This window comes from Spermophilus citellus, assembly GCF_964194105.1.
Source record: "Spermophilus citellus genome assembly, chromosome: 3".
In the NCBI taxonomy this organism is placed as follows: Eukaryota; Metazoa; Chordata; class Mammalia; order Rodentia; family Sciuridae; genus Spermophilus; species Spermophilus citellus.
Window position 1 is genome coordinate 16,642,230 of NC_138184.1, and position 13,892 is coordinate 16,656,121.

The 13,892-nt window shown below is 52.8% G+C and overlaps 1 protein-coding gene across 1 annotated transcript in view; it reads right to left on the minus strand.

Moving 5' to 3' along the window:
• ELL (elongation factor for RNA polymerase II) overlaps nucleotides 1–13,400 on the minus strand; it is a 67,330-nt gene extending 53,930 nt beyond the window's left edge. Inside the window, exon 1 of the mRNA XM_081284950.1 lies at nucleotides 13,244–13,400. Coding sequence (XP_081141076.1) covers nucleotides 13,244–13,378 — 135 coding nt within the window. The 5' untranslated portion in view covers nucleotides 13,379–13,400. The remainder of the gene's footprint in view (nucleotides 1–13,243) is intronic.
• Between the last annotated feature and the right edge of the window lie 492 nt (nucleotides 13,401–13,892).

Here is a 13,892-nt window from a genome sequence, read left to right on the forward strand (position 1 = left end):
TTCCACATCCTCTGGTGACCTGCCTGTGACACCCTCAGGTTCTCCCACCCACTGGATCCCTCCACCCCAGTGCAAACACCTGGGCATGAGGCCCTGCTGAGGAACAGCCGTGCCCACAGCGCATGGTTACCTGCTCCTGAACACCTCAACCCAGAACTGCACCAACAGTCTGCGGCCAGCTCTCAGGCCACTCCTGTCACTCCAAAGTGGCCAGGCTTCAATTAACCTACATGTGAGAGAGCAGGAAGAGGAAAGGCAAAAGGCAGGGGCACTCTGAGGCTCCCAGGACAAGCTGCCATCAGTGGTGGGACTCTGGGCCTAGACCCTGCCGGTCACCCCACCCAGGGGAAGGAAGACACACCACACCTTTGCCTTTGTGGGGCTGCATGGACCCACTATTGCTCCAGGGCTGTGAACTTTACCTTGCACGTGTGAGCTCTGGCAGGCGCTGCTCAGCGGGAAATCCGCGGCCTCCTAAGCTCAGAGATGCTATGACAGGAGGGTAGCGCAGAGAGAGCCGGGGCCACGACTCATCAATCCTCCCAGGACAGACACCTCAGCAGAATCCTCCTTGACACAGCTCACTTCCGGTTTATGAAAAGCTGACCCCGGGATGGAGCCATTCATAGATCACGGGGTGGGCTGTGTGGCTCTACACGAAGGACCTCACCAGTGAGACCCCGTGCACAGGAAAGGGATCCAACATGCCTCATTCTGGCCCCAGAGAAGACTAGGGATGAGCTGGACACAGGCCGCCAGCACTGGTTGTCCCCTCCCACTCGCCAGATGCACTGCGAGCTGAGCACATTTCCCTGGAACAAGCAGACATCGGTGAGCGTCCAACTCCAAAAATAGTGCCACCAGGAAAGGAAGGAACACACTCTTCTAGCTGAGACCTGCCCCTGCCCTCAGATGTCTCCCTGCAAGGCCCCTGCCTGGCCTGTGCAGCTCAGCTGCCACACCCTTTCTGAAGGGAGAGAGGACATCAGAAGAGAAGAGCAAAACCAGGCCGCTTCTGCTGACAGAACGCAGAAACCACACGCCGCCCCTCGCCAGGGAGACCGACCCAGGAAGCCCTTCTCTGGGACTTTCAGGCCTCTGGTATCTTGCATGGAATCTGCTCTACAGAGAGCACTTGCCCCAAGCTGAGAAAGCTCTGGAAGGCTCCCCAAGACCACCCTCAGTCCAGGGTGAGGTATCCGTGGCAGACACCAGCCCCACAGTATGACCACAGAGCAGAGGCCGAAGGAACAAGGGACTGTGGTCAGGGCCCAACAAGAACCAGTTACGGGCCCCACGACCCACTCCAAGGCAAAGACATGGAACCTACATCCCCAGGAGTGGAGGGGACCAGGACGCCAAGGCTTCCTCTAAGCTGCAGCTGATCCCAACTCCACAAGGGTCATGCACATTGGCCCTTCCCATCCAGGCTGTGCATGACTGGGCTTTGTTTTCAGTTCCAAAGGTCACAAACAAAAAAGGCCAGTCCCACTGGAAGCTATGCCAGGCTCTTTGCTGAAGCTGAGAAAAGCTCCTGGAAAGCCATGGGAGTGGCACTCAGGGTGGGAAGCATTTTGAGTCTTCAGGAGATCCAGGTGGGGGTTGGCAGCCAGGAGGGTTGTGGGTCCCAGAGCAGACACCCTTGGACTCCAGGACTAACCTCATCTTTTATTTTGTTTTTTGCAGGATACAGACTGAAACAGGGGTACTCTACCACTGAGCTACATTGCTAGCCTTTTTTCTTTTGAGAAGGGTCTCGCTAAGTTGCTGAGGTGGGCCTTGAACTTGTATTTCTCCTGTCTCAGCCTTCAAAGTAGCTGGGATTACAGGAGTGCACCACCACACCTAGTCTTTCTTCATCTTTGCCAACCACAGGACCATGGCTAGTCATCACCTAGACTTCCTGCTGATAAAATGAAGGGGCCAGAACAAAGGGACCCAAAGTTTCAGTCTGGCCCTGGACAACAGCAAGGCCTCCCAGGGCTGTGGTCTCAGCGCAGGGGCTAACACTCCAGACCAACAGCTAATTGTCTGAGCAAGTTCTGGTTCGGGCTTTATGGGGCTGTTCCAAGTGAGCAGCTGTGTCCCAATAAAACTTTATTTACAAAGACAGATGGTGGGCTTGACTGGGCCCTTGCCCTAGGCACTACAGCTGACACTGGAAAAGCTGAAGTAACAGTCCGCATTGTCAGTGCCTGCAGCCAGCCCTGCTTGGCCCGCTGCGCAAGCTATGTCTGAACTCCTTGCTCAGAAATGACAGAGGATCTTCCCCACAGAGGTGCTATGACAGGAGGGGTGAGAACAAGCAGGGCCAGGGGTCACAGGGCATCGGTGCCAAGCTGTAGGCCACAGCTTCCCCAGACCCCTTCAACTCTACCACTAAGCCACGGGAATACTGCAAGTGGGAGACGCAGTCCTGGTCCTGGGAACGAAATTTTGGAGAGGACAAGAGCAGGAGGCACCTCTTGGGCTCCTTCCCCTCAGTGGCTCTGTCTGGAGAGGAGACACACCTGCCACTCAGGCTGCCCTGATGCTACAGTTATCATCATCTCACTCTGGGACCTGAAATCACTCCCTCTGGATGAGGGGAGGGGAGCCCCCACAACAGGTCCACAGCAGAAAGCTGGATCTCTCCTAAAGGTTTAAAAAAAAAAAAAGCAGGGGAACCTCCCCATCCACACTGGCCAGTAAAGGAGACCATCCTGAGCCCTCCGGGTCCCAGAAGACAACACCCCCACCAGGAAGGGCAGTGTGAATGGGTGGCTGCCCCCACCTGTCAGCCAAGAGGCCCCCCTCAGATCAGCCTAGCCTGGACTGAGGTGCTGATCCCATGTTTCCAAGGGGAGTGCAGGTCACATGGTGGCTGACATATGCACACACATGTGCACAAGCACTCACCTCCCCTGATTAGAGGCCCCACTCCTCCCAGCAGTCAGTAGGTGGCTTCTGCCCACAGGATCCCAGGAAACCTCACTGCTCCTGCTCTCTCCCACCCACCTTCACCACCGCAGGGTCAGGCCAAGGGCAGGAGCAGGGGCAAAGGCCAGCCTGCCCAGTACCCCCCAGTGGGCAGCACCTGACCTTTGAGGTGTCCAGATTGCTTCCTGCCAGGAAGAAAGCCCATCTTCCACAAGTGTTATCTTTTTTTCTTTTTAAATACACTTTTTAGTTGTAGGTGGACACAGTACCTTTATTTTATTTTTATGTGGTGCAGAGGATCAAACCCAGTGCCTCACACGTGCTAGGCAAGCGCTCTATCACTGAGCCACAAGCCCAGCCCCGACAAGCGTTCTCTTTTTCCCCTACAGTGCTGGGATGGAACCCAGGACCTGTACACGCCAGGCAAGTGCTCCACCACTGAGCCACACCCTGGTCATCTTAACAGTTACCTTTTTCCATCTTTTTTTCAGGGGTGGGGAGCAGTTACTGGGGATTGAGCCCAGGGGCATTTTATCACTGGGCTACATTCTAGCTCTTATTTATTTATTCATTTATTTTGAGACAGGGTCTCACCAAGTTTCTCAGAGCCTCACTAGGTTGCTGAGGCTGGTCTCAAACTTTGATCCTTCTGCCTCAGACTCCCAAATTGCTAGGATTCCAGGCATGGGCTACCATGCCCAGCACAACAGTTAGCTTTGTGTGAGTGTGGTACTGGGGATGTAATACTGGGGACTGACCTTGACCACTGAGCTACATCACCAACCCTTTCCATTTTTTATTTTGAGATAGGGTCTCACTAAGTTGGTGAGGCTGACCTCAAACTTGAGATCCTTCTGCCTCAACCTCCTAAGTAGCTGGGATTTATAGGCATGTGCCACTGTGCCCAGCACAACAGTTATCTTTCAATTCCACTTGGGACACAAAGAACTAAACTCATAAAAGCAGATTTTGCTCTCAAAAGAGATGTGGCCTTAGGACCTGCAAGGTGGGCCCTGCCCCTTCTTGAATCTTTAGGACCTTTGGCTGGTTGGGTGTCCCACCCTGCCAGACTCAAAAGATAGCAAGGGGCTGTGAATAACTGGGCCAAGGCTAAGTTACCCTTCTCCCCTCCCCACAGGTTCTCCAGGACACCCAAGTTCATCTTAACCCTCTCTATTTAAACACACTTGCATCCTGGTACTGGGCCCCACATGCGGTCCTTACAGAAGTAGGACACTGTCACTGTCTTCTCCACTTCTCTTCGCATCCACTCCAGAGTCAATAAAGGGCCCTCCATGCCCCTGCTTCTCAGTTGGTTCCAGGTGATTTTCCTTAACACTCTCCTTCAGACGTGACCTGAAGTCAGCCAAGCTCACCTCCAGCATGGACACCAGCATCCCCCATCCCATGGTAGCTGTGGTCAGGGTCTTTGTCACCTGCAACCATACTATCAGTAGGAGCTGAAGCCAGTCTCACTCACCCCAGCATGTGACTCCCAGCATCCTTCAAGGGAAATGCCTCCTTATGATGACTCTTTTCATAAGTATTTAGAAGAGTCACAGGGCCAGCAAGAGCAGTGACTTGGGGAAGAACACACTCAAGGAAGGGACCACCCAGCTGAGCCCTGATCTCTCCATGTGAAGAGAGCAGGATTAACCCAGGGCTTTCACCACCAGCAGCACCTCAGTTTCTCAAAAGCTCCAAGGCAGGCTGAGCTGCTCCAGGCAGCCTGCGACAGAGATGCCTAAAGCCCACTGGGAAGCAGTGACAAGAGGGCTGTCACTAAGGCCCTCCCCCTGGTCTTCCCTGCACCTGATGAGTACATCACTCACCCACCTGCAAGGCTGACTCAGGGTGACCTAGGCAAACCCTCCATCCAGCCAAAGACCTTGGCGACACTGTCCAGTGCACCCACAGTCCAGTAACTGCCTCTGGGCTAGTCAACACCAGTGCAATCGGGAAACGTGGTGTCCAACTGCTCCTCAGCAAAAGATGCAATCCAAGACTGGCCATATCTGTCAAACCCACCTTCAAACTACACATATGAGGACCCCTGGAGGAACTCAGGACGTCCACACTCTGGAACAAAGGCAGCAGCTCAGAAAGACCGGCTCACCCACAACCTCACTCCACACAGCTTCCACCTCAACAGCAACGACACACCCGTCATGGACACACCAGGGCTCTCTGATCCTTGGCAACCACTCCAGAGCTGCCATCGGCATGTCTTTCAGCCCTGCAGGAACCCGGCATCTCTCACTGAAAACCCCAGATCAAACATCACAACAAAGCCGACTAGGTCAAGACCTTCTACCACATAGCCAGCAAAAGCCAACATCAGAAATGTCCACCTCCTCCAACCAGACACAGGCGACTTCCCAAATGCCTCCCACATTTGAACCCTTATCCAGTCCCCAGGTACCATCCAGCTAAGGCCCTCAGAGCCTCTATCCACAGCCTCCTCCAGCCTCCCTGCCTCCTACCTGGCCCTTCCTGACCACACAGCCATCCCCACCAGAGCCAGAACACATCCTGGAAGCAAATGCACAGCAATCACAGCTTCCCAACTCCACCCAGCGATGAGCAGTCATGCCAGGCCTCTGCCTGCGCCAGCCTCCCCAGGGCAGCCCCAGCCACAATTCAGTGCATCTGTGCACCTCCACCTCAGGAAATGGAGCAGCCTGTCCCAGCATCCAGAATGACCAGGACATAAAAATGATCTATGAATAGAGACCTCTTAGGATCCAAACCGTGTGGAAGACATAGCCATTGAAAAGTAAAATTTGGGGGGCTGGGGCTATAGCTCAGTGGTAGAGTGCCTGCCTTGCATGTGTGAGGCCCTGAGTTTGATCCTCAGCACCACATAAAAATAAATAAATAAATATAAAGATATCGTGTCCATCTACAACTAAAAAAAAAAAATTAAAAAGAAAAAGTAAAATTTGAGCCAGGTGCAGTGGTCCATGCTTATAAATCCAGCAACTCAGGAAGCTGAGGCAGGAGGATCACAAGTCTGAGCCAGTCTCAGAAACTTAGTGAGGCCCTAACCAACTTAGTGAGACCCTGTATCAAAATAAAAAATAAAAAGGGCTGCAGATGTAGCTCCGTGGTAGAGTGCTCCTGGGTTCAATCTCCAGTACCAAAAATAAATAAGTAAATAAAGTTTACTGGGGCTATAGCTCAATGGTAGAGCACTTGCCAAACGCATGAGGCCCTGGATTCAGTTTCCAGCAACATAAAAGACAAAAAACAAACAAAGTTTGGGCAGGGCACAGTAGCACGCGCCTGTGGTCCCAGATACTTGGGAAGCTGAGCTAGAAAGATCGTCTGAGGGCTGGGGATGTGGCTCAAGCGGTAGCGCGCTCGCCTGGCATGCGTGCGACCCGGGTTCGATCCCCAGCACCACATACAAGGATGTTGTGTCCACCGAGAACTAAAAAATAAAATATTAAAATTCTCTCTCTCTCTCTCTCTCTATCTCTCTCTCTTTTTAAAAAAAAAAAAAAAGAAAAGAAAAGAAAGATCGTCTGAGCCCAGGAGTTACAGCCAGCCTGGGAGACAGACCCCGTCTCAAAACAGGAAAAAAAAAAAAAAATCGGAGCTGGAGGAAGAGCTTAGCCGTAGAGCACTTGTCTGGCATTTGTGACCCTGGATTCCATACCCAGCACCACCCCCCCCCCTCACACACACACACACACACATACACGCACACGCAAAGTTTATAAGGACAAAAAATATTTCTCTAGTTGAGGAAGAGACAAAAAGACACAAAATCACATGAACGTATCATGATGACAACTCAGTATAAGACAGAAGAGAAAGGAAATGAGATGCCATCGCACTTGCCTGGGGCAACAGGACCAGTACTTTAGGTTTTCTGCAAGCCTCTAGGCTGAGCTACACTCTCATCCAGTTTTTTAAAAAAAAGCTTTCACACACGTGGTTTTTGTGGTTGTTTTTGGACACAGGGTCTCACTAAGTTGCCAAGGCTGCCCTTAAATTTGTGATCCTCCTGCCTCAGCCTCCAGGGTCGCTGAGATTACAGGTGTGCGCCATCACACCCAGCATGTGTGGCTTTTAAACAGCAGTTCAGTGATTCCACAATCTTCACCTGGACTTGAGAACCTGTCCCTCCCGAGGGGCTGGGAGTCACAGTCCCTCAAACCTGCGTGACTCAGCCAGGAGCTGCGTCTCCACTTGGCCAGGAAGGTATCCAGCCCTGGAGGATATAATTAGCATTGGGTCCTGGTGTGCATGGCCACTTCATGTGGAGACAAGTCTCTCTATGACACTTTCATTCAGTGGAACAGTCTCCCTTGGGATGGCTTACTTGGACACCAGTTTTCTTTTTTCTCTTTTGTTTCTCTTAATTAAAAGTGACAACATATCTGCCTGTCATCACTGTCTGTCATTCAAGCACCTACAGATCAGAGGTCATTTGGGGTCACTGTTCTAAGTGTCCCTTCAGGCTATGTGGCTGACTGCAGAGATGAGATCACACAAAGCCCAGCTGCACAATTCACAGACCAAGGAGAAAACAGGACAAGGTAAGTCATAAAGACAGAGTCCTGGGCGTGAGGCCCTAAAAACAAAAGAGGCCAAATCCTACAGGCACAGTATTAATCATCAGTCTGACCCCTGCTGGGCCACATCAAGCAGGGCTGCTGTCCCTGAGACCCAGATTCTGAAAGCCAGGGGTCTCCTGGGTTTCTGGCTTGAGCTAAGAGTGGAAAAGCGGTCTTGTTTTTCAAGTTGGCTGGTTCCTCCCTCAAGGTCTCCTGGCAATGTCACAATCCTGGTATGATGTCAAAACTGCTTAAAGGGTGATGAACTCTGGCCTCCTGATGAGTCAACAGAGGGTGGGTTTCCGTGAGCAGCTTACTGTTTACACACAATCACCGTGGCCACAGCCAGGCAGCCGGAAGCTTGGTCAAGGGTCACAGTGGCCAGGGTGGTGTTCAGCCTCCCTCTGTCTCTCCAGAACCCCCAGCCCCTCTCCTGCACAGACAGCCAACCACAGCCTCAGGCTGGCTCCATCCTACAGCAGCACCTTGGGGGAGGAGCCCACCCCACCCAGAATCAGCTGGCGCCCACCTGGAAACACACGAGCAAATGGAACCCAATGACCCAGCAAGCAGGAGACACAGGCTGCCATGCTCCTGATGCCCTGTGCCAGCCCACTCCACCCAGCCCATCCAGCCTGGCCAAAGCCTCACGCCATGAAACCTGGGTTCTCAGCTACTTCCCAGATGAGAGGTCCTGTGAGGTGACTCAACCTTCTAAGCCACTGCCTGCCTTTTCCTCACCTGGGAAACAGGAACTGCTCACATCACGGACCTGACAGGGACAAAATGAATTACTCGGGCAGCACAGCCATGGGAGTGGGACATACACCCAAATGCAGGTGGTCATCTATCATCTTTTGGTTTTCTCCAGGGACAGGGCTCAGAACACTCAAACTACAAAAATTTTGCACAGCCACTCATGTCATCGATGTTTGTGGCCTCTGTGCGGGGGTGGGGGGGGTTGTCAAAATGCTGGTGTTTCACTAGTACTTGGTCCCACAGTATGACTCCCTTCAGAGCTATGTGCCCTATAGCTCAAAACCCACCCCAACCCCAAACAAGACTGTGGCTAGGGCTCCGAAGAGGCAGCTGAGACACGAGGACAATGGAGTGCCCTCAAGCAAGTGAGGCTGCCTCAGAGTCTGACATGCCCCTAACATAAAGCAGGAACCATAAGCTAGTGTTCCCCCCAGAGCTTGGAGATGATGGCCCTAGGATTCCTAACGAATGCCTCATCTGAACAGCAGGATAAAGTGCTTCCCTGTTCAGGAGCACGTGGGCACCCCCCAGGAAGGGAGAGACAAGCCTGGCCTCCCGGACCTCCCCACCATGCAAAGGGAATGCAGACTAAATGAAGACTCCTCCTGCCACCAATGCCCAGGTTGACGTCCAAGCAGTTCACCTACTTACTAGCACGCAGCAGTCGCCAGCATAGCACCAGGGCCTCCCAGAACAGCTGAGGGATACTGGCTGCAAGCCCATGGAACCTGGTGCTCCTTCACACCTGGACAGCACCTTGCAGCCCCCCTACACCTTTACCAGGCCCTGACTCCAAGAGACTGTGCACACCAGTGCCTGGGACTCTCCAGCCACTGACCTCAACTCTGTGTCATCTCCTATGCCCACCTGGGGTCCCTCACCAGCATTTTGCCCTATTTTATTTCCTTTCTAGCACTGTCCACTGATGAATCTTTCCTGCTGATTCCTGGGTGGCTGTTTATTATCTATCTCTTTTTTTATTTTTTTTTATTTTTTTTAAGTTGTAGAAGAATAGAATGTCTTTATTTTGTTTGCTTTTATGTGGTGCTGAGGACCAAATCCATTGCCTCACGTGTGCTAGGCAAGTGCTCCACCAATGAGCTACAGCCCCAGCCCCTATTATCTACCTCTTGATAATTCTAGATATTGCTGCTGACACAAGGCACCCATCTTAGTCCCTGTGGGCGTCTAGCCCCTGAGCAGTGGCCCTGTGCTGACCAGACACTCCATCAAATTGGGTGAGAAGAGTGAGCCCAGGCTCATCTCCCACAAGCTCTGCATGAATCTCCATGAGGGCCCAGAGCAGGAGACAGCGCTGGGCAGGAGTGCCAAGAGCTGAGAGCTCAAGAGGGCTCAGGGTATGCTGGGGCCTGAGAGAAGGATCTGAAGCTTGGAATGGGGTTAAATACTGGCACCCTCACGGTTCTGAGGAGAAGGATCTGGAGCTGGGATGGGTCAGGAATTCACTTGCCCAAAGTCTTGTGAGGCAGGCAGGGCCAAGATTCAAACCCAGACAGCTTCGATCTCCAGCCTCAAGGATCCTGCCTGGGCCCTCAGTTATTCCCAAATATGCTCCCCTCCACCAAGGAGGTCACCTGGCCACAGAGACCACTCAATTCCCCTAGTGACAAAATACAACCCGGCAGATGGAGACTGATGCCCCTGGGTGGGTCACTTCCTCAGGGTCACCAGGGGACACTTCTCTGAGTAGGCAGTGACATTATTCTGGAAGGATGAGTTGTATACCACTTCCTCTCTCTGCTCTCCTGGAAATAACCCAGCAAAGTCAAAAAAGAAATACAGAGAAATGGTAACCTCAGAACTACTCAGGATTTTATAATCAAAGAGAAACTTTAACAAGTCCAAAATGGGATGGAAGGACCAGCCGTTACACATATTGCTAAATCTCTACCTGCCTAGCCACCAGGCCTACACAAGAGCAGCTCAAACTTCAGACCTTTCTGGGGAAAGAAACCACCGTAGATCCTTACACAAGGCTGCTCAAAGGGCTACAATGAACAGTTCATGGAAAGACACAGGGAAAGTTCCACAGCAAGTTCCTGTCCAGACCCTGCCACACCTGAATATGTAAAAGTCTTTTTGCAATTAAAAAGTTTAAGTAGGGGGCTGGGGTTGTGGCTTAGTGGTAGAGTGCTTGCCTAGCATGCATGAGGCACTGGGTTCGATCCTCAGCACCACATAAAAATTTTAAAAAATAAAGATATTGTGTCCACCTAAAACTAAAAAAAATATTTAAAAAAATTTAAGTAGGGGTAAGGGGGCGCAGCTCAGTGGTACGGGGCTTGTCTAGCATGTACAAGCATGCACTCCCAGAACAAAAAAAAAAAATTAAAACCCTACCACAAGTTGCTATTGGCAAACCATAATAGCCACCATGCTGTGGCTATAAGCCACAGCACCAGAGAACAGTAAATCCTGGGGGCTAGTTGACAGAGATGGGCACACAAGGTTTTGTTAACAACAAATATCAAGTTCTTTAAGTTGCCTTCCCCATGCCCACCATCCAAAGCCAGCTAAATGAAGGCTCTTCCTGCCACCAGTGCCACAAAAAGCACAGGAGCTCCTCTGGTCTTAGCTCAGTCCAGTCCACTGCCCAAAGCGTAATATTAAATACGAAAGCTTCCATGCCACTTAATTGACCAGTCATCTTTCAAGAAAAACACAAGTTTGGATCTCCCCAAAATTTTACCCAGCCAATCAAGTTGCCCTAGACAGCTTAGAGAGTTCTCTGAGGGAACCCTTCCTGGCTGGTCAACACACTACTATAAACAGCCCGGATGGAACAAGCTCAAGAGTCTGCAGTTAACTTCACCTTCACATACAAGGAAGACCCAGCTTAGTTAGGGGATGTAATCTATACCCAAAATTAAAAATAGCAGCATGATGGCATGAGGCAGACGCACAGGCAAGCCTTTCTGACAGGGGACTGGAACAAGTGAGGGCAGCTTTGGACAGAAGGTGGGGCTCTTGGTCCCAGGATCCCAGAAGTCCGAGGCAACCAGGTACCAAGTCCATCTTATTTACATGACTCATGCGCTCTCCCCCAGCTGTTTCTGGGAAAACCTGCCTTCCTGCAGGACAAGTCAGAATTGCCCAGGGGAGCCAGGCAAGGTGGTGGTGCACGCCTATAATCCCAGCTCCTCAGGAAGCTGAGGCAGAAGGATTGTAAGTTCGAGGCCAGCCGGGGCAACTTAAGGACAGCCTGTCTAAAAAAAAATTTTTTTTTAAATAATAAAAAAGAGGGGCTGGGGATGTGGCTCAAGCGGTAGCGCGCTCGCCTGGCATGCGTGCGGCCCGGGTTCGATCCTCAGCACCACATACCAACAAAGATGTTGTGTCCACCGAGAACTAAAAAATAAATATTAAAAATTCTCTCTCTCACTCTCTCTCCTCTCTCACTCTCTCTTTAAAAAAAATAATAATAATAAAGAGCTCAGGATAATAGCTCAGTAATAGAGCGCCCCTCGGTAAAATCCCCAGTACCTTGGGTTCCAGGCTGCAATTTCACCAGGAAGAATGGCCCAAGATGGTCACTGGGCAGCCACTGCCACCTCCTGAAACCATCATTAAATTCTCCTCCTCACCTGCAGGGGCGCCTTAGCCTCGTCTTGGGGAATCTTTTTGACAAGGGTAGAAGGAGCTCTTCCAAAAAGATGAAATCCCCATTCTATGAAGGGGAAAACTGAAACACAAGGACAGGAAGGAAACTGCTGAAAGAAGCAAAGGAGGTGTGGGCTCCAGGACAGGGGAGGGAACACAAAACAGGGTAAGAAATTCCCAGCTTAGCTAATGGTGCTGAACAAGTCTGGGGCAGGAAGAAAGCCACATTCCTTCCTAGTTACTCTCTCCTCACCCGCCCGCGGGGGCCCCCCCATGCTCAGTATACATAAACACACACACAGGGCCTCCCTGAACCTGAGACAGACATCCCCCCACAACCCCAGCCGCCTTATGATTATGAAGTCCTCACTTTCCAGGAAAAGAGGTAAAGTGCTCCTTCCTTTCTCTCAGATCCTAATCACGGGGGGGATCTGCAACTCTGATCTGGGCACAAGACAGAGGGTGCCCATGACACAAACTGAAATGGGAAGAGGCAGACTTCTGATCACGACTCCAGATGTGCCCCAAAGTTAGACCTGAAAGAAGGTACACCCAGCAGTCTCCCCACCCCCCAGCCAGGTGGCAGAACTGAAAGACTCCAAACTTCCCCAGATGGGCCCAAATTGGCCAGAGAAGTTTGAGAGTTAACCACCAGGTATGGTGGCCAGAGCCTCCTTCCAGGTCCACCAGGGTTTCCAAGACTGAGAAAAACACCGCAGGGGGCCAACCCCACACAACTACCTTCAGGAAAACATCACTGCCTCCCTAAACATTTTCACCCTCTGATGGTATCCAGAGACAGGGTCATCGGAAAGCGCCAAACACAGGCCCCAGGTATAGACACAGCCTTCCACCTAGATGGAACAGGCCCCCACAGGTGCCCGGTCAGCAGCGCCCCCTGACCCACCCTGCCCGGGACATAGAAAAGCTGCTTCCCAGGAAGACACACCAGTCACCCCCACCCAACTGCCCCTCCAGGTGTCCAGACAGAGAAGCCCAAGTCCCCACCACCACACCAGGCCAGAAGAGCACCGTCCTCTCCCTTTCCCCACCAGGTGGGCAGACCAATTCCTGCCCAGGTACCGAGCGGGCCAGGAAAGGCCCCGGACGCCTCCAGGTGCCAACACTGACGCCCCTCCCGGCCAAGTTCCGGCGCCTTGGCCGCCACGGACTGTCCGCCGGTATCGCCTAGTAGCACCTACGAAGACCGCGGTTCCCGGCGCTCCGGGCTGATGCCGGCCAGGGACACCGCTGGCCCAGGGACCTGCCAGCAGCACGCTGGACCCTGCGCTCCCCGCTAGGGCGCCGCGGTGAGGGGCGCGCGAGGCCGGCCCGCTCCCCGACGTCCCCGACGGCGCACCGGACCCCACGCCGCTCACCTGGCTGGCGCGGTAGCTCTCGAAGGCCTTCAGGGCACTGTCGGTGAGCTTCACGTGGAACACAGACACCTTGCTGCCGTCGCTCACCCGCCCGCACGACAGCCCGTAGCTCCGAGCCTCCTTCAGCGCCGCCATCTTGCGACCATCGCTCCCCCGCCCCCCCTTCGCGGCTCCAGCGCCGGCGCGACGGCCACGCCCCGCCCCGCCGCCCTCTGACGTGCTACATTATTCATGAGATGCGGCTGGCCACGCCCCACAGGAGCCCAAGAAGCTAACAGTCGCTCTCGCACAGTTCGCTGATGTGCTGCATTATTCATAAGACATAAGAAGCAACGCCCTCTACGGGCACAACAAGGTTCATAGTCTCCGCCCCAATGTTCTGTATATTCATAATATGCTGAAGGTCCCACCTCTTCAGACCCTAGAGGAGGCCACTTCCGTGCATGAACTCCGCCTTGACACGCGCACCCCTCCAGGCCCCGCCTCCATATGTATTATTCACGACCCTGACTCCTCCGGGCGCGTCAAAACCCCGCCCCCAGCCTCTGACGTGATGCATTATTTATGAGATCTCTTCGGTCTTCCGTCTTTGGCTTCTGTTAGGAGCCGCAGCGAGGGCGTGGAGGGGGCGGGGACAGCGCAAAACACG